Genomic DNA, 24947 nt, shown 5'->3' on the forward strand with positions numbered 1-24947 from the left:
CCAATATCAAAAAAAGGAAGTAGGAATACTCCATTGAATTATAGACCCATATTACTAATGTCAGTTTGCAGTAGGGTTTTGGAATATATAATGTATTCAAACATTATGAAGTACAAAATTAGAATTATACATTAATACCTTCAATTGCTGACAGGCATTGATATATATTAACAGGGAGAGGTGAAAATGTGTGCCCTGACTAGGACTCGAACCCAGGATCTCCTGCTTACATGGCAGACACTCTATCCATCTGAGCCACTGAGGGCACAGAGGATAGTGTGACTGCAGGGACTATCTTGCGCACACCTTGGGTGAGGACCACATTCTAACCTTATATGTCCACACTATACATTCGTAGCGTCGCTACCCAACACACTCATTACTCGTGGAAGACATTCTTACTAAGTCCCGTAAGAGATCAGGTAATATGTGTGCATCTGCAAAGAAGAGGAAGGCCATGGCCAGTATTGCCAGAACTATATACTTATATGGACAGAAAGAACAGACACCATTGATGACATGCAGCTGTCTAGAACGAAATTAGAATTATATATTAATACCTTCAGCTGCTGCCGGGCATTGATATATATCAACGGCGACAGGTGAAAATGTGTGCCTTGACTTGGACTCAACCCCGGAACCTTCTGCTTACATGACAGAAACTGTATCCATCTGAGCCACCAAGTGCACAGAGGATAGTGCAACTGCAGGGACTTTCTGGTGCATGCCTCCCGCAAGACCTACATTATCACCTTATATGTCCACACACTACATTTGTAGTGTCCTATATGTTCTGGCAGTACCAGCCATGACCTTCCTTTTCTGTGCAGATGCAAACATGTTACCTGAACTCTTATGAGACTTGGTAAGAATGTCTTCCATGTGTAATGAGTGTGTTGGGTAAGGACACTACGAATATAGTGTGTGGACAGATAAGGTGAGAATGTGGGTCTCACAGGAGGCATGCACGAAATAGTCCCTGCAGTTGCATTATCCTCTGTTCCCTCAGTGGCTCAGATGGATAGAGCATCTGCCATGTAAGCACGAGATCCCAGGTTCGAGTCCCGGTTGGGGCATACATTTTCACCTGTCTCCGTTGATACATATGAATGCCTGTCAGCAGCTGAAGGTATTAATATATAATTATAATTTTGTTCTAGATGGCTGCAGGTCATCAATGGTGTCTGATCTTTTGGACATGTACAAAAGAACAGACATCATATCCATATAATTATGAAGTACCTTGAAGAAAACGATTTATTGACACATAGTCAGCCCGGATTCAAAAAATATAATTCTTGCGAAACACAAGTAGCTCTTTATACTCATGAAGTAATGAGTGCTATTGACAGGGGCTGTCAAACTGATTTCATATTTTTAGATTTCCAGAAGGCTGCCGACACAGCTCCTCACAAGCATCTTCTAACTGAACTGCATGCCTATGGAATATCGCCTCAGTTGTGCAACTGGATTCATGATTTCCTGTCAGAAAAGTCACAGTTTATAGTAACAGATGGAAAGTCATTGAGTAAAACAGAAGTAATATCCAGCATTCCCCGAGGAAGTGTTATGGGCCCTGTATTGTTCCTGATCTATATTAACGATATAGGAAAAATTCTTAGTAGCCACCTTAGATTGTTTGCAAATTGTGCTGTCATTTACCATCTAGTAAAGTCATCAGATGACCAAAATGAATTGCAAAATGATTCAGATAAGATATCTGTATGGTGCAAAAATTGTCAATTGACCCTGAATAAAGAAAAGTGAGAAGTTATTCACATGAGTACTAACATAAATCTGCTAAATTTTGATTACGTAATATGTCACACAAATCTGAAGGCTGTAAATACAACTAAGAACTTAGGAATTACAATTACAAATAACCTAAATTGGAATGATCACATAGATAATATTGTGGGTAGAGCAAACTAGAGACTGTGATTCATTGGCAGAACACTTAGAATGTGCAATAGCTCTACTAAAGAGACAGCTTACGTCACACTTGTCCACCCTATTCTGGAGTACTGCTGTGCAGAGTGGGATCCGCATCAGGTGGACTGACAGAAACAACAAAAAATTACAAAGATGGGCAACCCATTTTGTATTATTGCAAAATAGGGGAGGTAGTGCCACAGACATGACATGTGAATTGGTGTGGCAATCTTTAAAACAAAGGCATTTTTCATTGCGACAGGATCTTCTCATTAAATTTCAATCACCAGTTTTCTTCTCCGATTGCAAAAACTTTCTGTTGGCACCCACCCACATAGGGAGAAATGATCATCATGATAAAATAAGAGAAATCAGGGCTCACACAGAAAAATTTAATTGCTCGTTTTTCCCACGTGCCATTCGAAAGTAGAACGGTAGAGAGACAGCTTGAAGGTGGTTCATTGAACCCTCTGCCAGGCACTTAATTGTGAATAGCAGAGTAATCATGTAAATGTGGACATAGATGAGGATAAGATTAGAATAATTACTGCATGTGCAGAGGCATTTAAACAATCATTCTTCACATTCTCAATATGTGAATGGAGCAATAACTGACAATGAGGCATACCCTCTGCCATGCACCTCATGGTGGTTTGCAGATTATAGATGTAGATGTCAATTTAGATGTAGACTGGTCACTAACTTTGGTGACACTAATGCCCTTTACACACGACCAGAATTTCTTTGGGTTTTGTGAAAGATCATTTGACAATATTCTGCTACAGTACTCATTGAAGGCTTCACCCATTGCTCTCTTGACAACCAAATGTGTTTCATTCAGCTTCTTTCTACCTTCCCTTTTTGTTAGAAGTCCCTTTAGACTGACTGTATGCCATGGAGGTTTCCTCCCGTTATGAACTTTTCTGGCTTATCAGCATGCTGTTTCCATCTTCAACCGTAGTGTACATTGTCAAAATTTGTTGTAATTTAGCTCTGTTTTTGAAACACACAAGTCTGTTAGTGAGAGACAAAGTTACCTTTAAGGAATCAATAAATTTCAACTCAGATTGTTCCTCTTATTACTGACACAAATGACTTTCTTGGACACTGTAGCTTAGATCTTAAAGGAACTTGCAGTACTTGTAGCATAAAAGATAAAGTTATTTGTTTAATAGTCAGTTAAACATTGTAACAATCAAAAAATGCAGCCCTACTGTGAAAAAGGCTGAATTTGCAGACAGCAGTGCCACAGGCCATGGGCTGCTCTGTCCCAAGATAATGTTTTAATTATTTTTAAAATATAAAACAACTTTCAGCTGAACAATTAGATATCACTGTTGACAGGTGCATTCTGAATGCAGCCATAAAGGTTAGGTATAATAGTGGAAGCTTCATGCTACCACCTCAAGCCTCCATCTTTAACACATTGGCTGCTACACACTTAGCAGTGAATATTTCACCTACAGGCCAGGTGTGAGGTGAGGCCTAGCCAGTTCACATTAACAAAATAATTTGGGAATCTTGTCAAAGAAAGTTATTTAACTCCCTATTTACTTAAAAGTGGACCCTTATAGGACAGATAGAAAATCGAGGATGGCAACAGAAATGTAGTGACTTAGTGTGGTGTGCCAATGCCTATTGTTACAGTTTAGTCATTACACAATGATAGCTAGAAACAGAAACTAACTGTAAACATTATCTAAACTATAAATGAAAGGAAAGCAAATAATCACGTTTACAATTTCTGATGTGTTGAGTAGCCAAGTGGGCATGAGAATTCAGAGCCATCTGTCCACTTTCCACAGAATGCGACTAACCTCTTCACTCATAATACAGCTTCAGGCCATCCATGTGTTTTATCAATCTTCACATAATGCTCCAGATATCTCTTTTGCACTTTGCTGAATCATTTACCTTTTTTCTGTGTTACTGTCAGGCCTCTTGTATTATCCAGTCTTGGAACAAGAAATTATGGTAATCTTTATTGGTTGTTGGAGGCATCCAACAATTCATGATCAGTACACAGTTCAAGTAAATGTTGCATAATATCCATTCTGAAGTGCCATATTTGCACTGGGTCCCAGTTAGTTTCATATACAATATCAATGCCTTTATCACTGAGGTGTTCAAAGATGTAATGATGAGAAGTAATTAGCCATTTGATATTGAAATATCTAACTCTTGCTTTCCTTTAGATAAAAAAATCTTCTCACTAAGCAGCAGCAAGGGAACACATACACAAAAGGATTTATCTATTACAAGCTTTTGGAGCCAGTGGCTCCATCGTCTGGCAGAAGAGTTGAAGGGGAAGGAAGAAGGGTGAAGGAAAAGAACTGGAGAGGTTAAGGGAAATCTGGATCAGGGGAGGCTTACCACATGGGTAGAGAAGGAAAGACTGATTGTTGAGTACTGCACCAGACAAGATTTGAAAACCAGAGAGCTTAAAGGTGGAAGACAGGATGATACGCAAGACAGAGATTACTACTAAAACATTGTGCACCAGTTAACAAGAGTGAAAAACTAACTGCATTGGGTGTGTAACAGAAGTGGGAGGGGTGATGGCAAAAAATAGGTGAGTCAGAAAAAGAAAGACGTAGGAAACTAAACTGGAGTGAAGAAAGGAGTAGTTACTGTGAATAAATGCTAAGATGGAAGGAGTTAACATAAATTACAGCGAGGTGGATGTCGAGAACCAAGGACATGTAGTGCTAGTTTCCACCTGTGGAGTTCCAAGAAACTGGTGTCTGGGGGAAGAATACAGACAGTGTGTGTGGTGAAACAGGTACTGAGGTCATGACTGCCTTGTCGTGCAGCATGCTGTGCAACAGGATATTGCATGTTGCCTGTATACACACTCCACTATCAGTCTTTCCTTGGACTGTTAGGTCTCCTCTGATCCTGGGTTCTGGGTGACTTTTTTGGCCTGTACCTATTTCCCTAAGCCTCTCCAGTCCTTTTCCTTTGCCCCTCTTCCTCCCCCTTCAACTCTTCTGCAAGAAGGAGGAGCCACTGGCTCCAAAAGCTTGTAATAGTTAAATCTTTGTGTGTGTCTGTGCTCCCCTGCTGCTGCCTGATATGTAGATTTTTTATTGATCCATTTATATTATATTACCAATAACTGATTACATTCTTTAGGTAAATAAAATAGAAAGAAACTTCCACATTAATTTGTCTTTGTTTTTAATATATTTTTTCCCATGTGGAAGTTTCTTTCTATTTTATTTACATCATCATTAATTTGTCTTTGTTTTTAATATATTTTTCCCATGTGGAAGTTTCTTTCTATTTGATTACATTCTTTGTTATATTAGCCCATGTGGTCATTCTTCCTTGTTATGTAACCCTCTTGTCAGTCTTTGTTGTTGTCGGTCTTGTTGAAACCATCGTCTGTTTTCTACCTTTTGTGCTGGTATTCTGAACGTTTATTTTTCTGTACCATCCAGATTAATCAACACTTTGCTCTTACATCTTTTCTAGCGCCGGTTTTTGTGCACTTAGACGGGCCCATTTTTATTTCGCGAATTTACATACAAGAAATTCCACCATTATTTCTGAATTTGCCTACAGTTCACCACACTGCAGGGCATTCTCCCGATCATCTCTTGCTGGTTTATTTTCAAATTTGGCAGCTGTTTTATTTCCTATCCTCCACTTAACCTGTTTACCCACAATTCTTTCACATTTTTGAGTGTTTGTTTTTCACCAAACCTCTCTGATCAACTTTTACTGCTATCTTTTACATTACTTTATTTACCAAGCACTGTGGTTTACATTATCTCCTGTGACTTTCTCTTTTCATATGGCCAGTTTTTAAAATTTGTCGTCCTTCATGACTTTGCGTATCGTTTTTTTTTTTTTTTTTTTTTTTTTTCCAGATCATACAGACCACTCTGCTGGTGAGAAGTTCTTGCACACTCAGTGCTTCTTGTTGACCATTGTCTATTCTCAGATTTTCATGTGAAGTTTTCTGATTTTTCCGAGTTTTTCTCCCTGATTTTCTTCCATTTTTCTATCTTTTTCCACACTCTGCCTTTCGTTTCTGCAACTCCCACCATTTCTAACACCCCAAACTGTCCTCTCTCACATTGATGAATTCCACCACGTATTACATCAGTTCTTTTCGAAAACATCAACCACCACTCCTCTCCTACAGAGCAAGCTTGACCAACATCCTTAACATCCCACAGCCTTCACTACTGCCTCCATGACCTGTAATAACTCATAACTATAATTACAAGAATAAGTCACAACACTACAGTGTTCTCAACCTCTCATCCTAGGCACTCCCCCCCCCCCCCTCCCCCCCTCTGAATTATCTGTATTATCCATTATTCAAGGGTCTCACTTCCAGCCCTAAACCATGCTGCTTTGGTAAAGAAGCTACTTTCTTTTAAAGGTAATGTCAACTGGAAAAATCACTTTGGAACCCAATCCCAAAACCCTTACAACAGCAAACTTGACATTGAACCTTGCCTTGAACAGTTCTGACCACAATCTCAACTTGATTCACCACCTCTACCTCAGAAACATCCCCTAAAAGCCTTCCAATAATTCCTCACATCCATCATTGCTTCATAACCTTTCCTCAGATCCCTACAATATGACCATAACCTGTCCTCTGCAGCATTCCAGGTGCTAAATGCCCTAAAAGCTGATGACTCCATCATTATCCTCCCAGCAGACAAAGGATGTACTGCTGTGGTACTTGACTGACATGAATATGTTAGTGTAGGTCTATGCCAGCTGTCTGCACCAGCCGCTATGGTCGCAGGTTCGAATCCTGCCTCGGGCATGGATGTGCGTGATGTCCTTAGGTTAGTTAAGTTTAAGTAGTTCTAAGTTCTAGGGGACTGATGACCACAGCAGTTAAGTCCCATAGTGCTCAGAGCCATTTTTTTTGTCTGCACCTCTATTTATAGCATCTGCAATCAAGATCCCATCCCTGTGATTCAAACTGGGCTGTAGTCCATCCTAAAAACCTCAGACCCCTCACAAGGACTTACACCTTAACCCATAGAACTTCTTACCCGATCCTAACTAAGCACCCCCACCTTTTACCTTCTTCCTAAGATCAACCAACAATTCCCACGTACATGGTCTGTTTCTGTCTGGTGCTGAATATTTCCTCAGTCAATGTTCATCTGATTCCAAGCCAATGACATCCTTCTAGCTCACCTTAACCAACTTTATATTTACCAACATTACTTCACCTCTTAGGGGCAAACAGATCAGGTGTGCACCCGTGGGAACCAGGGTGGTTTCTTCCTATGCCAACATTTTCATGGATCACTTGGAGGGGGCTTTCCTAGGATTCATAAGTCTTCAAGCCCTGGTTTGGTTTAGATACATTGATGACATTTTTGCTGTATGGACTCACAGTGAGGCTGACCTGTTGAAATTCCTGGAATTCAAATTCACTTTCTCCAAATTAAATTTCACCTGGTCCTATTCTGAATACCATGCCACTTTCCTTGATATTGATCTCATCCTCACCAAAGACTAGCTATACACCTCTGTCCACATCAAACCTACTAACAAACAACAGTACTTACATTTTGACAGTTACCATCCTTCCATGTCAAACATTCCCTCCAATACAGCTTTTGCACTGCAGGCAAAAGTATTTGTTCAAATGCAGACCCTTTACAGCAATACACCACCACTCTCACTTCAGCCTTCACTGGATGTAATTATCCCTGCAGCCTGGCTCAAAAGCAGATTTCCTAGGCCATCACATCCAATTTTGGTACTGCTGATCCCTCCAAAAAACAACTCCAGAGCACACCTTTTGTCACCCAGTATTATCCTGGTCTTGGATGTATCAATCAGCTACTTTGACATGGCCATGACTTCCTGAAATCATGCCCTGAAATGATACCCATTCTGTCTGAGATTTTGACCACCAAACCTATAACAGCTTTTTGTCACCCTCCCAATCTCTGCAACATCCTTGTCAAATGCTATGCTCCTTCTGTACCCTTCTCCCTACCCTATGGCTTCTACTCCTGTGACTGTTCCCACTGCACAACTTGCCTTATGCACCCTCCTACCACCACCGATTCCAGTATCGTAACTGGCAAAACACATACTATCAAACGGAAAGCCACCTGTGAAACAACACGTCATATACCAGCTGTTAACACTGTTCAGCCTTTTACATCAGCATGACTACCACTCATTTATCAGTTAATGATGAATGGACATAGGCAGAGAGTGTATACAACCAAGACACAATATCCTGTTGCAGAGCATGCTGCACAACATGACAGTCAAACCCTAGTGCCTGTTTCACCACACGTGCCATCTGTATTCTTCCCCCACACATCAGTTTCTCAGAACTCTGCAGGTGGGAACTAGCACTACATGTCCTTGGTTCTTGCCTTCTTCACACCATTTTAATTTCCTACACCTTTCATTTTCTGACTTGTCCATTTTCCGGTGTCCCCCTCCCACCTCTGTTACATACAACGCACTTAGATTTTCACTCTTATTAACTTGTGCATTGTGGTTTAGTAGTAATCTCTGTCTTGCATATGACCCTGTCTTCCACCATTAAGATCTCAGGTTTTCAAATCTCATCTGGTGCAGCCCACAACAATCAGTCTTTCCTTCTCATCCCATCCAGTAAGCCTCCCCTGACCCAAGGTTTGGGTGACTTTTCTGAACTGTACCCCTTTCCCTAAAGGTCTCCAGTCATTTTCCTTTACCTCTCTTTCTTTCCCTTCAGATTTTCTGCCAGAAGAAGGAGCCACTGGCTCTGAATGCTTGTAAAAGTTAAATCCTTTTGTGTGTGTATTCCCTTGTCACTGCTTGGTGAGTAGATTTTTTATCCATCTGTTCATATTGTATTACCAATAACTGATTATTTCCATTGTTATATTAGCCCTTGCTTTCCTTTGTTATATTCAACAATGATTGCTGGTTTTAGTTTTTCATTTCTAGATCATTCTTTGCTGATGGAACCATATTCAACACAGGCTTTGTTAAAAGAAACATGTCCCTTCCGCAATCCTATTTTCCAAGCACAATGCCATTGGATGATTCTTTACATGCCACTTCATCCTTCTTTATGATTTTGTTTATAATTGCTGGAAGTTGTCTTCTGTTCTTTCCCAGTGTTCCAACCAAATTTGTTTTCTTTTCAAGAAGTTGTTTTATGAGAGGAACAATAGTTACCTGTAAAAACTATTTGCCTCTCTCCAAAATAATTATGCATAAGCTTCCATCACAATACATTCTGTCAAGTTGTTAGAGGGAATGTCTGTGTATCCCTTATAGGTGACCATGTGTAGAAGACAAGCAATATTACTGCCCAATTTGTAAACCTTAACCCTATATTTGTGGCTTCTACCTGGCACATAACGTAAAAATGAAAGTTGTCCTCAAAATGGCACCTTGGTTACATTTATTGCAACAGTTTAATCTGGTATATACTCTTGACACAAACTTACTTTTTTTCAAAATTATTGGATGTTTCCCTGAACTTAAGGGTTTTATAACCCTTTTTTCTGATGTATTCGCTGCAAAATGGATGCAACAGAGAAGTGACTGAAAATGATTTCTGCTCATTATTTTGAGGTAAAATGTTATTTTTGAAAAGGGGATGTGTGTTCCAATAATCGCCTATTGTTGGATACATTACAGATTTTGTATCCTTCCAAGAATTCAGCCATGCACTGTTATTCACACTGTTTCTGTCTACAGTCTGCACAAGGTATTAATTGGTCTCAGTTACAATAAAATTCAACTTCATCAAAAAATACATGAAAAAGTGGTGTGGCATCAAAGCATTCCTATCCATAGGCCACGAGGAACTATACTTGTATTTTTTGTGGCCTTTAAATACTTGTAAAACCCCTTTCAAATGAGTAAACTGACATCATACTATTCCATGGTGGCTTCAGACATCTCCAACAGGACCACTGAAATTCCTACCATTGCCATCACCAGTACCAACACAATCACTTTGCCATCACCAGTACCAACACAGTCACTGTTGTCATCATTGTTGCCATTATCGGTTGTGTCCACACACACATCTTCATTGCCAAAATACTCCAAAGACACAGAATCATCAACATAAAAATCCAATTCTTCCAGCATCCTCTGTGCTTCTTCAGAGGTAAAACCAATCTTTTCCAATGTTTACTATTATGTGATATCCCACTGCTGGTTGGCAGAATGGGATCCTTTCGGGATAATGCCATTTATGCCCTTCTTGCTTGATAAAGCAAATTTTACCATTCATAAAAATATAAATTAGCAGTCAACATTGCAATGGATATAGAGTGACAGTGAAGTTTCATAATAATTAGTAATAGAAGTTCTGTTGAAGGTAAGGTTGCAATAAAGAATTAGAAACTGAAAAAGATATTTTACCCAATTTCCTGAACACAGACATCAATTCATTCAGGAAACACAAAGTAATGCACAGTTCTGCATGAAGTACAACCATAGGAAGTCAGGGCTAAACTGATAGAAACTTGTCACCCTATGATTGTCTTTACAGGCCACATTAATCCACAATATATGTTTTATCAAAAAACTGCTTGTGATTGTAACTGTATTGGAGACACTCCACCTGATATTATACCATGCTAAACAGAGTGGAGCTATTGGCCACCACTGGCCACTTGCCATCAGGCATAAGGCTCTGCTGTGGCTGCCAATTGCCAGTGGTCACATGGAAATCAATGTGTTAATTTTTTCACCTTGACTGTTAATGTTGCTAGTACCGACCAGATGGTACAAATTTGCATTTACATGTTTAGAAAAAATTTTACCAAATGGTTTAGGCTGAATGGAATTCTTCTCTTTTTATTCAAATGCTCATTTCCCATTTTGTGGACCACTAAGCTTCCAGGTGTAGCTCACTGTGTTGGATACACATTTAAAAAAAGAAAACAAAAAGAAAAAACTGATTGGTAACACAAGTTACTTGATTACACACACTTGTGGTGTGTGTGTGTGTGTGTGTGTGTGAGTGTGTGTGTGTGTGTGTGTGAGAGAGAGAGTGAGTGAGTGAGCCAAGAATACAAATGTGCTGACTGAGTTTTCTCAGCATCCCTTTTCCTCTCAGTGTTCTAAGTGCAGGTCTGCCTGACCTATGTGTAAATGTGATGAGGACTACGAATACTGTTCTCGTATATTAGATTAGTTCACTGCTATTCATGACCACCTGGAAATCACTCTGACTGCTTTCAAGCAATTGAAAGCTGCTTCAGATCAGTGTGCTGGATGAACTGTCAGATGTCGTGTACAAGAGATACCAAAGGCATCAGAAATGCTATCCTCTCCAGTGGATACTATCTCCACTGCAGGAAGTACACTATCCATCATCACTCATCTACTTGTTGGCTGAGGGCCGCATGTCAGTAGCAGGTGGAGAGACCCGGTGTAGGAGAGACAGGAACATTACATCTGTCCCCCCAACCCAGCAGTTTGAGATCGTTCACTAAAATTGAAAGTGAGCCTTTGAAAAACACCTCATCTCTTGGGAACCCTGCTGCACACTATGGCAGGGGGAATTATGTGCAAAAACAGTTAAAACACATGGAGAAACAACAGTACCCCTTAGAGAAATGGTAGCAAGCGGTGGGAAGGATCACTTTGCCCTCTCAGTGTGAAAGCTTGGAGGCATCAATCAACATGTTGAAGAGACTGTACCAGCACCCATCCAAAGAGGCAAAAATGTCAATTTTGGTGCATGTTAGAATGAATTATGCCTGTCATCTGTGGTCTAAGGTCATACTTGAATCATTCTGATGGCTGGCAGAAAGAGCTGAGAAGACCAACCTTACAAACTTTCAACAAAGCTCGCAATCTGCAGCATTGTCCCCAGAACTGATCAAGACCCTCTGATTATGGGTAGAGTAGAAAGTTTGAACAATATACTTCTGGGACAGGCTAGGCTGCAAATTCATGACTTATGCCATAGGTCTGAAAGCTGTAGGGCTCCTTGAATGTGGGTGTACTAGACATCAGAATCTGCTGCTACCCACATGACTGGGTGTTTATGGTACAGTCATAAGATATTTTTAGCTTATGGAACTCTCCATCTAATCCAAATAATGACAGCTGTATGGGGCCCCAAAGTATTACTATAGATCTCAAGGAAATGGCTCCCACAAATGAAAAGATTAAAATCCTCTTGACCAACTGCCAAAATATTCAAAACAATGTTCCAGAGTTTAAAGAAGTCCTAAACAGTAATGGAACTCACAAAATTCTAGGTTCAGGAAGCTAGCTAAAACCCACAATTGATGGCAGGAAGACTTATTTATTTATTTAATGCTATCAGATTAGGACCTTCAGGATCTTTCTTGCATTGGACGAGGATTTTACATGTAAAATACTTAATTTTTACATCATAGTTACCTAAGAAATTAATATGACAAACAGTAATAAAAAGGTATTAATTGAATTAAACATGATTTGAATATGAGTGGAGATGTTGTGAATAAATCATACTGACTAAGAACTAATAAAGTAATAAAAGCAACACTACTACTCCTGCTGTTGCTGCCATCAATAATAATAACAATAATAATAGCAATAGTGATAGTGGCAAATACAAAATGTATTAATAGGTGTTCAAAAGTGGTATTTTTTGACACAGTGTTGTTCTAAGGGAGGGAAATTTAGGTAGACTGCACCAGCTAAAAGCACTGACAAATTAGCCAGACCTGGCCAGAAAGAAAGGTGGTACGATAAGTGCATATAGGGACAAAGATAGACATTATTGTTGCTTCAGTAGATATGCCATTAAATGTCTTTTGGAGCCGGAGAGGATATTCAGTTCTCTGATATAATATGGGTAGTCATTCCGGAGTTTAATTCCTGATGCTGAAAAAGACTCTGAGAAAGTGGCTGTGTGGGGCAGAAATATTTTACTCTAATGGGAATGAGTGTTTCTGCTAGGTTGTTCTGACACAAGCATTATGGTCAAGGAGAGGTATGAAAGACAGTGTACATTTAAATGATGGTAGAGGTGCTCTTGCCTGTTCATAGTCATAATAGCTGTGCATAAGATGATCAAAAAGTTGAAATCACTAATACATTAAACACAGGTGTTCGTCACTAGTTCTAGGACTCATGAACTTTCCTGAGAAAGACCTTCGAGGATAATATCACTGTAATCATCAACTGGAAATGTAAGCATTTGTACAAGACTCTCTTTCAGCTTTTTATATTTTTGTAGGGTACATAAAATTGCTGGTGCCTTCCTGCATATTGCAGCTGTGTGCACAACCAAATTTAGCTTCACATCTATTATTACTCCTGGACTTTTTGACGAGGGAGAAAAGCTGATAACTGTGCCATTTAAGATTAAAGATGATAGAGTTTCATGATATTTTGAGCTAATAAGCTCAGTATCACCTATCAGAACAGATTGGGTTTCAGGTGGACTGAGCTTTAACCTTTTATTACGTGCCAATTTTGATAGTGCACTCAGGTCAGCATTGACATTCTTGAATGCTGTCTCCAAGTTTATCGATTTTGCACTTACAAGGGTACACTTCCAATTGTAAATAAATGATCTTGATAAAACTTGACAGGTATGTAGAGTAGTCAGAATAAAGCAATAAGTATTTTTTCATGTTTGCCAATTTCACTTTTAAGGGGAAAAACCAACGCTAAAGGTAATTTGGCACATTGGGTTTGGAGAGAATATTTTCACAACCATGATGTTAAAAGTGTTTCCGAAATATCATTTTTGGAGAATAACTTGTACACAATGTAATGTCAAACTATTTTCAACATGCCTAGTTAAAATATTTTCCAGTCCATTAGGCTGTCTGGTACAGCAACCATATATACACAAATCAGAAATAGTTTTGCATCACCTCGGTTCCGAGAGTTCCGGAACCTGTACAGAAAACTGGAATAGAGACAAACATGAACATCATTTCTGCCCTTTTTATTGCTCACAAAAACCAGACATTGCATGCTGTACCACCATACAGCAAGACCTTCAGAGGTGGTTGTCCAGATTGCTGTACATATCAGTACCTCTAACACCCAGTATCACGTCCTCTTGCATTTATGCATGTCTGTATACATCCTGGCATACTATCCACAAGTTCATCAAGGCACTGTTGATCCAGATTATCCCACTCCTCACCAGTGATTCAGTGTAGATCCCTCAGAGTGGTTGGTGGGTCACGTCATCCATAAACAGCTCTTTTCAATCTATCTCATGCCTGTTCAATAGGGTTCATGTCTGGAAAACATGCTGGCCACTCTAGTTGAGCAATGTCATTACCCTGAAGGAAGTCATTCACAAGATGTGCACTACTGGAGCATGAATTGTCATCCATGAAGATGAAAGCCTCGCCAATATGCTGCCAATACAGCTGCACTACCAGTCGGAGGATAGCATTCACATATCATATAGCCATTACGGCGCCTTCCATGACCACCAGTGGCGTACATCAGCCCCACATAATTCCACTCAACAACAAAGCACCTCCACCTTGCTGCACTCACTGGACAGTGTGTCTAAGCCATACAGCCTGACCAGGTTGCCTCCAAACACGTCACCGAAGATTGTCTGGTTGAAGGCATATGTGACACTCATTGGTGAAGAGAATGTGATGCCAATCCTGAGCGGTCCATTCTGCATGTTGTTGGGCCCATCTGTACCATGCTACATGGTGTCATGGTTGTAAAATGGATCTTGCCATGGATGTTGGGAGTGAAGTTGCACATCATGCAGCCTATTGCGTACAGTTTTTGTTGTAACATGACGTCCTGTGGCTGCACAAAAAGCATTATTCAACATGGTGGCATTGCTATGAGGGTTCCTCTGAGACATCATCTGTAGGTAGCAGTCATCCACTGCAGTAGTAGCCCTTGGGCAGTCTGAGTGAGGCATGTCATTGACCGTTCCTGCCTCTCTGTATCTCCTCTATGTCTGGACAACATCGCTTTGGTTCACCATGAGATGCCTGGCAACCTCTCTTGTTGAGAGCCCTTCCTGGCACAAAGTAACAATGTGGATGTGATCAAACCATGGTATTGCCTGTATAGGCATGGTGGAACCACAGACAACACAAGCCATGCACCTCCTTCCTGGTGGAATGACTGGAAATGATCGGCTGTCGGACCACCTCCATCTAATAAGCACTGCTCATGCATGGTTGTTTACATCCTTTGGCAGGTTTACTGATGTCTCTGAACAGTCAAAGGAACTGTATTTGTGATACATATCTACAGTCAATGTCTATCTTCAGGAGTTCTGGGAACCTGGGTGATGCAAAAATTTTTTTATATTTGTAGAATATTTGAATTGAAAACAGTCTTGGTTGCAATTAAAGCTTGCATTAAAAACACATTTCAACTTCAAGGGGTCTCTTCAGATAATCCTAAGATATTCCATTTACAATAATTTAAAAAATCATAATACAGATCTGTGCTAGATTGAAGCATGTTTCAAATCAGATGAACTCTCTTAATTAAGGTCTCTGTAGGTTCATTTGATTTGACAAGTGCTTCAGTCTGGCACAGAACCACTTTATGATTTGTGAAACACTGTATAAGAAAATCTTTAAAGTAATGTGTAGATGCCCCATTGCTAATAAAAGAAAAATTTCCACCAAGGCTGTTTTTAATTAAAATGCCTAACTAAAATATCTAAATTTTCAACATTAATCTATTTATTTATGTTGTGACTCACCGATCTTTCAAAGTGCCTCCGCGCAGTTACACATGTCCTATACATGCGGTGCTGTCTGCCAGCCATGCAGCAGCCGTGCCACCTAACCAGCCAGCCAGCCAGCGGCCGCTAGACTTGGACTCAGTGCTCATTTGAATGTTACCGTGTTCACATGTCTTGCTTTGTCAACTTGCTCTGTGACTTACATGTGTTGTGTCGTTTTTGAAATATATGTGTTTAATTTGACATTATAATAATTTATTTTGTTGATTTTTGTTTACATATTTTAAATTATTATTTTACATTTTAGATTCCTTTTTTTTCAGTTTACCCTTTCACATACCCAAATTTTGTGAATTGAAAAAAATAATTAACTCATTATTATGATTAGAAGCATTAAAATAATGATTATCTGTAAAGAAGTGCTTAAAACATAACTTTCTTTAGACTATGAACATAAAATGAATGGAATTTCAACACATAATTCAACAATATAAAACCAAATTCAATAGGATTTCAAATTGTTATGGGTGATCCTCTAAACATGCTGATTTGTATCAGGCATATTTCAGTACATTAGAAAACCTTGTTGAAGAGAACTGTTTATGTACTGGTGACTGCAGATTGACTATATTGGGTAATTTAGGAAGAAATAACAGATATAAATTGTTTATTATGGACAAACTATAGAAGATAGAAACATGTTGCACATGTCATGGGATAGATGAAGGTTCAAAGTTTGGACACAGCTGTGCTGTTGTTTGTTTGTAGCAACTTAGTGACTACATCATGAGAGAAATTATTTTGTGTGTTGGAATTTGCACAAAGTCAGTTCACTGTTAAAGTGTAACATACATTCTGCCACTGATTCAGCAAAAAGCTGCTGAACAAGCAGATTTATGACTGGCATGCAAAACCCTTGGAAGTTGGTTGTGCATGCAAATGGAAGAGCTCTATTGGCCACACAAATCTGATGAAAAGTGAAAAATAGCTGAGATGCATTGGACGGGAAGAGGTTGACAACATGATCTCATTCATTGTTTTTGGCCTCCCAGTTCACCAGGCATCAAACCTCGTGATTTTTTTTCTGTGGGGTTGCAGAGTCTTTGGCCCACTTATGGTAGCTACTCTTCAACAGCTAAGAAATAAAATTGTTGAAGCTGTTGATTCAATAAACAGGAACCTGTTTCTTTGTGTGTAAATGAAATGGATTATGATTTTGATGTTTCTCAAACAAAGCATAGTGCTCATGCTGAGTGTTTGGTATAACATCTGTGCAAACACAAAACTTTGAAACTTTCTCTATCCAGTGACCTGAGCAACATGTATCTATCTTTTATAGTTTGTCTGTAATAAATAACTGAAATTGTACTTTCTTTTTGAATTCCCTATATTGTTTCTCAAGTGGAGATTGACATCATATCATTCAATAGAATTAGATCTGAAAATCTTTTCACAAAGTTCTTCCAACATCAAATGGTATGTACATCCAATGGCTCTACCTGTCTCATCAAGCCTTTTGCGATTACAAGGCGAACAAGTTCCTTGCTGTCATGTACAACACTCCAAAAGTTTTTCCACACTGACCATCCCATTTCAAAAGTTTCTTAAAAAATTAATGGAGAGTTTCGACCAAGAACTTGAGAAACTCTTTTTGAAGCCCCAAATGTTCTTGTGACAGTACCAAAATCTGGTAAATTACTTTCTGACCACATCAAAAGATATCTGACAGGAGTTTTCTTTTCCAGTGCGGGAGAAAAATCTGTGTTACTGTTAGATTCTTGGAATGAGAAATGTGAAAGAAACTTTTTGAGCATCATACCTGAGGACAAGCATGTTGTTCATCTGGTGATTCCAAAAGGCTTGAAAGGGTAGGCACAGCCATTGGACTTACAATGCCTTTCGATGTCAGAAGACCTTTATGACAAAATTTTCAGAGCTAGTTCTGTTGAATGATTATCATGCCAACCTCCACTTGAAGAACAATACAATCAAGCTGCTGTCACTAGTACATAATCAATTCTCTTCACCAAGGTTTTCTAATGGACTGAAATATATCTGGTATGAAACAGGATACTTAGAGGACCACCCACCACAATTTGAAATCCTTCTGAATTTTGTTTCATATTGTGTTCTTCATCATGTGTATTATGTGAAGAAATGTCATTAATTTTATGTGCAAAGTGTAAAATAATCATTTTTATACAAATAGTCATTACTGTAATGATTTTGTATCACAATAATGAGTTACTTATTATTTTCAGTTAACAAAGTAATCTTATGTGAAATGGTTAAAAAAGCTTGTTATTAAAAAGTAAAATAACAATTTAAAACATATACAAAGTAAGTGAAATAAGTAATAATAATAATAATAATAATAATAATGAACATTTAAATATTTTAATAAGATATATTGAAAATACCCTGACAGCACTTTGGGCACAGCTTAATTTTTAAAAATGGTATTTCAGAAACCAGTTTTACAACATGTGGATGGACATGGCATGGCAGTTGCTTTAATTTGTGTTTTCATTTTTCGAAATAAATCAGAAGCAGTGGTGTACTTCATGAAATTTCAGAATGTTACAAAAGTTGATTATACAGTTTTCAAGAATGTTAATTAGATTTCAACTTTTATATGGAGCATTTTTTTAAATATCATGGTTTTGAAGATATTTCCTCTACATCCAATATGCCAAACCACCTTTTGGGTGTGTGTTCTACTCCTTAAAAGTAAAATTGGCAATAAATAAATAAATGTACTGTATTATTTTTAACTCTATATACCTACTATGTTTCATCAAGATTGTTTATTTATGCCTGAGAAGATTCTGTTGTTCGTTACAACTGGAGGTTATCAGAATACATATGGTATTTACAGTAGGAAAAAAACTGATGACACATCACTGATGTATAATTAATGGTATAAGGGACCAAATACTTAGCCCTGGAGAATGCCTGATATATCTGCATTGTGGCTTTGTATGTGGATATGCCATATTCATAACTAGTTGTCAGGTATGGCAAAAGCAGTCCACTATGCTGCACTTGGAGAAAAATTTTGGTTGCTAATTTTAGCAGGTAAAAGTCAGTTTAGTGTAAATTTAGGTGTGATAGGATAATGGGAAATGTAGGCTGTGTGTTTGTAGCAACAGATAAAAAGACTCAAATGCACAATGTTATAAACTGAAGCTGAATGTCAGATTGAGCACAGCTCAATATCACATGAGCATAAACATTCCAGATGCAAACCAAAAACTTCAGTGAAAAGTCTCTGTTCAGGAAAAAGGGAAGGAAAAGGAAAGATGAAAGGATGTGGGTTTTAAGGGAGAGGGTAAGGAGTCATTCCAATCCCGGGAGTGGAAAGACTTACCTTAGGGGGAAAAAAAGGGTAGGTATATACTCGCGCGCGCACACACACACACACACACACACACACACACACACACACACACACACACACACACATATCCATCCATACATACACAGACACAAGCAGACATATTTAAAGGCAAAGAGTATGGGCAGAGATGTAAGTCAAGGCGGAAGTGTGGAGGCAAAGATGATGTTGAATGACAGATGAGGTATGAGTGGCGGCAACTTGAAATTAGTGGAGATTGAGGCCTGGTGGATAACGAGAAGAGAGGATATATTGAAGGGCAAGTTCCCATCTCCGGAGTTTGGATAGGTTGGTGTTGGTGGGAAGTATCCAGATAACTCGGACGGTGTAACACTGTGCCAAGATGTGCTGGCTGTGCACCAAGGCATGTTTAGCCACAGGGTGATCCTCATTACCAACAAACACTGTCTGCCTGTGTCCATTCATGCGAATGGACAGTTTGTTGCTGGTCCTGTGAGATGGAGGCAAGTCTTCTACCCTCACACTGCTCCTCTCTCCTTGGGCTGTTGAAGTTCTCACTTGTTCACACTTGCTGATGCCTGCCCCATTATTGTGTGTAAACTGTAATGATATTACTAGTCCTTCACTAATGATAGTTGCTCATCACAGATTACCATCTACATATGTTTTGAAAGTAGTACTCTGAAAAGGTATCTACAGTTATTGTCACTAGATACCTTAATAGTGATATGCTTACTAAGAAGCATTTCTATTATTATCACAAAATGTCTACATCAAGGCAATGTCTGGAAGGGAGAGTGACTATTAAATCTAAGTTTCAGAAAACAATCACAAGTGGCACTTAGTATTTTTTGTTTACAATTTTTGCTCAACAAACAAAAAAGAGTACCATCACAATATACATCATGCAGGAAACAAATTGAGATTATATGGAAAACTTACACCAATCATTTAAGTACATACTCTGTTTCTGTGCATGTTTTATTCATCATACTGGAAATAGAATATGTAGTTTACATAATGTCAATGTATTTTCATATTACCTTAGTTTGCACCTTTTAGAGCATACACTCCTGGAAATGGAAAAAAGAACACATTGACACCGGTGTGTCAGGCCCACCATACTTGCTCAGGACACTGCGAGAGGGCTGTACAAGCAATGATCACACGCACGGCACAGCGGACACACCAGGAACTGCGGTGTTGGCTGTCGAATGGCGTTAGCTGCGCAGCATTTGTGCACCGCCGCCGTCAGTGTCAGCCGGTTTGCCGTGGCATACGGAGCTCCATCGCAGTCTTTAACACTGGTAGCATGCCGCGACAGCGTGGACGTGAACCGTATGTGCAGTTGACGGACTTTGAGCGAGGGCATATAGTGGGCATGCGGGAGGCTGGGTGGACGTACCGCCGAATTGCTCAACACGTGGGGCGTGAGGTCTCCACAGTACATCGATGTTGTCGCCAGTGGTCGGCGGAAGGTGCACGTGCCCGTCGACCTGGGACCGGACCGCAGCGACGCACGGATGCACGCCAAGACCGTAGGATCCTACGCAGTGCCGTAGGGGACCGCACCGCCACTTCCCAGCAAATTAGGGACACTGTTGCTCCTGGGGTATCGGCGAGGACCATTCGCAACCGTCTCCATGAAGCTGGGCTACAGTCCCGCACACCGTTAGGCCATCTTCCACTCACGCCCCAACATCGTGCAGCCCGCCTCCAGTGGTGTCGTGACAGGCGTGAATGGAGGGACGAATGGAGACGTGTGGTCTTCAGCGATGAGAGTCGCTTCTGCCTTGGTGCCAATGATGGTCGTATGCGTGTTTGGCGCCGTGCAGGTGAGCGCCACAATCAGGACTGCATACGACCGAGGCACACAGGGCCAAAACCCGGCATCATGGTGTGGGGAACGATCTCCTACACTGGCCGTACACCTCTGGTGATCGTCAAGGGGACACTGAATAGTGCACGGTACATCCAAACCGTCATCGAAGCCATCGTTCTACCATTCCTAGACCGGCAAGGGAACTTGCTGTTCCAACAGGACAATGCACATCCGCATGTATCCCGTGCCACCCAACATGCTCTAGAAGGTGTAAGTCAACTACCCTGGCCAGCAAGATCTCCGGATCTGTCCCCCATTGAGCATGTTTGGGACTGGATGAAGCTCGTCTCACGCGGTGTGCACGTCCAGCACAAACGCTGGTCCAACTGAGGCGCCAGGTGGAAATGGCATGGCAAGCCGTTCCACAGGACTACATCCAGCATCTCTACGATTGTCTCCATTGGAGAATAGCAGCCTGCATTGCTGCAAAAGGTGGATATACACTGTACTAGTGCCGACATTGTGCATGCTCTGTTGCCTGTGTCTATGTGCCTGTGGTTCTGTCAGTGTGATCATGTGATGTATCTGACCCCAGGAATGTATCAGTAAAGTTTCCCCTTCCTGGGACAATGAATTCACGGTGTTCTTATTTCAATTTCCAGGAGTGTATATTCTGTTGATGGTTTTGTTCATTTGAAGAGCAAAACTGGTATAAAAAAATACTAAGTGCAACTTATGACTGTTTTCAAAAACTTACAAAATGTGTCAGTAATGTACAAAGACTACAAGAAATACCACTTAAATTACTGAATGGCAATTTGAAACTATACTTGCAACTCACTTCAAGACACTGACTAAGAATTATGACGCACTGAAAGGTCAATCAGGACTGACTGTTGCACAGCCCAGTGATACTATTTAAAGACAGGTATAGGGCAGTTCTTACAAAACATTAAAATGAGATCAGTTACATATTCAATAACAGCACCAAAAGCAGGAATGATAGATAACAGTGATACATTTTGAAAATGAAGTTATTTCATTTAATTCTAAATTGTATCATGTTAAATGGCATTAACATGATTGAACAGAAGTAGCTGTATATCACTTCTTGGAACAGGTTTCAGCTACAATGGATAATGAGTACTTAAATTGTGGAATATTTTTAGATCTATTCATGGCATTTGACCTCATGAGCCATTATATTTTGCTAGAGAAACTGTATTGCTATGGAGTATGTGGAAAAGCATACAGCTGGTTTCAATCATATCTGTGCAACAGATACCAAAGTGTTGAAATAATACATAATGGCACAAAATATTACTCAACATATCTGAAAGTCAACTGTGGCATACCCCAGGGTTGTGTTCAAGGCCCTCTGCTTTTCTTAGTTTTGATTGATGATTTTACTAACCCATCTAACGAGAGCAGAGTCAGTACTTTAGCGCTGATGATACAAGCTGTTTTATTAAGAGAGTTAGTGAAGCTGACCTACAAGAAAAAATAGCTTCAGCAATGAATGAGGCAGCTGAATGATTCAAAGACAATTACTTAACTACAAATGACAGAAAAACCACTTGGATGAACTTTAGGCACATAAGGAACAAAGTAAAAAATAAAATAAGAGTAGAGATTGGGAAATGTCTGATAGAACAAACTTCTACAAAATTTATAGGTGTATGGCTGTACTTTAACTTGAGATGGGAAAAACATGCTGAACTATTGAATAAAAAACTTAGTAAATACTGTTATATATTCAGAAAACTTAAATAAAACTGCAATTTTGAAACAGTACTATGTTCCTACTACTCTTACATTCATAGTAATCTAAGATATGGTATTATATTTTGGGGGAATACAGGTTTCGCAAAAAGTTGTTTTAAGCTCCAAAAGAGAGCTATTCGTATTCTGAAGGACTCTTTAAGGAGTTTAAAATTTTGACCCTGCCTAGTTTATTCATCTATGAATCAGTATGTTTCCTAAAGACAAATCAAGAATTCTCTGCTCTAAACAGCGAAGTACACAACTATCAGACCAGAAACAGGCACAATTTCCATAGAAACATCCATTCAAAATACCTGTACCAAAATAGTGTGATTTATCTACCCAAAATAATGTTCAATGCCTTACCAAAAGAAATAAAAAGCATACAAAACTTACATAATTTAAAAAAAAAAGAATTAAAGAGGCTACTATTAGGTCAGAGTTTCTATAACATTGACGAATTTCATTGCTATCTAAACAGATAGTGCTCATCTTCTGATTTTTCTGCATAATCCTTCGTCTTTCTCCTACTTGCATGTAAATAGAAGACAAAATATGTGAATTTTAATTCAGAAAAATGTTAAAGTGTAATTAAGAAAATGTTATTCCCCTTATTGGATTTTTCTTTTAATAACCTTGTAATTTTTTTTCATCTTTCATGTAAAAAGAAGACAAAAAATGTAAAGTGTAACTAACAAAATGTTATTTCCCTTCATTATTAAAAATATAAATCATGCTCTCTCCCTCTCTCTTTCTTTCTATATGACAATTGCTATATCATGTATACGATAAAATGAATGATAATAAATTGAATTGAATTAACACAATTTAATATTTTCTGAGTGTACTTTTAGGTGTGAAATTTCTCCCATGTTTTCTCATAAAGTCTGCAAAGAATTTTCTAGAAAAAGTATAAATTTTTGAATGAAGAAAAATTAGTGCTACAAGATGGTAAAATTAGATTTGTGAAATGCTTGCATTGATTATGAAAGAAAAATTTTAATACTAATATTTTCTGAATCACATAACTTAGAAAGAAGGCAATATATTTTTTATGATGATGACTTCCCATACTCCCTGACAGAATGTAGGGAAACGTCACGGGAGACCTGTGCCGCCGTACTAGGCAGGGTCCTAATGGAGGTGGTTTGCCATTGCCTTCCTCTAACTGTAATGAGGATGAATGATAGTGATGAAGGCGACACAAAAGCACCCAGTCATCTTGAGGCAGGTGAAAATCCCTGACCCCACTGGGAACTGAACCCAGAACCCTTGCTCAGGAAGTGAGAATGCTACCGTGAGATCATGAGCTGAGTACATGTTTTTCATATAGTAGGAGAAATATGATTCTTAAATGGGGTGGTTCACTCCTGAAACTAATCATCACGGGGCTGGATTTTTCTGTGCATGTGGTTTTCTTTAATCTTATACCTGGAATATTTCATTAAATAAAATGTTTCTACAAAAAATTATTATATCATTATCATAAATCATGTCTTAATTACAAACTTAACAATAAAGGTTGTAAAAATACAATGTAGAACAGTATTATGATATTTTATATTTGCTGCATCTGGGTGATGAAAATAAGTCAAAGAATAAATAAATAAAATTTTACATTACGAGTGATATCAGAGTTAGTCTTTCTCCTACAATTCATAGTCTCTTCTTGTCAAATTATGTTATATAATATTATCTGTCTGAAACATTTCAATCATTCCCTGAAGGTGAGAATATCTCTATGACCAAGAGGAACAAGTATCTCCCAAATACTTGTTGTTTTTCGTAAATATCACTACTGAATGATAATGAAGAAATGAAACTTTATGGATATATTTACTGACCCAGAATACAGTTGATTAATGAAGTACGGGTGCCCAGTCTTGGTGCTGAATCTCACAATATCAGCCACATCCTGGAGCAGTTCTTCATGTGAAGCAGGTTTATCAGTAGGAGTAAGATGAAGTATGTCATTAAGTCGCTGTGGATCTCGCCACCTCACAACTGGTTCCTCTCTTCTAGTACCACCAAAAACTGCCTCTTTCAGTAAATGTTCCACTAACTGCAGCAAGAAAGGGCCATGTATACTCTCCACTGGTAGTGTTCTAAACCATTCAGACATAGTGGCAAAAGACTGGAGGGGTCTGCGTGTCCTGACAATGGTTATATAGTCCCCTGTGCACTGGTGTCTGCTGCTTCCTCATTAGCAACAGGTCAGGCATAAAAGCTTACTGCCAATAAAGACTCCACCCAGTTAACTAGGTTGCACATCCTCATTAACCTTAACCCCATTTGTAAAATATGTTCTGGCCAGCAAGAAAGTTGCACTGTCCATAGACAAGCTTGCAATAGTTATTTTCTTCTTTGGAGCACAGTGAAGTTTCTGCAGAATGATAAGTTAATACAATACA

The 24947-nt window shown here is 39.1% G+C and overlaps 1 protein-coding gene across 1 annotated transcript in view; it reads right to left on the reverse strand.

The window, feature by feature from the left end:
* Positions 1-24671, reverse strand: part of LOC126348887 (cysteine sulfinic acid decarboxylase-like) — a 117938-nt gene extending 93267 nt beyond the window's left edge. The window contains exon 1 of the mRNA XM_050002391.1: positions 24381-24671. Coding sequence (XP_049858348.1) covers positions 24381-24658 — 278 coding nt within the window. The 5' untranslated portion in view covers positions 24659-24671. The remainder of the gene's footprint in view (positions 1-24380) is intronic.
* Positions 24672-24947: the final 276 nt, after the last annotated feature.

The sequence above is a fragment of the Schistocerca gregaria genome, chromosome 1 (genome assembly GCF_023897955.1).
Source record: "Schistocerca gregaria isolate iqSchGreg1 chromosome 1, iqSchGreg1.2, whole genome shotgun sequence".
Classification (NCBI taxonomy): domain Eukaryota; kingdom Metazoa; phylum Arthropoda; class Insecta; order Orthoptera; family Acrididae; genus Schistocerca; species Schistocerca gregaria.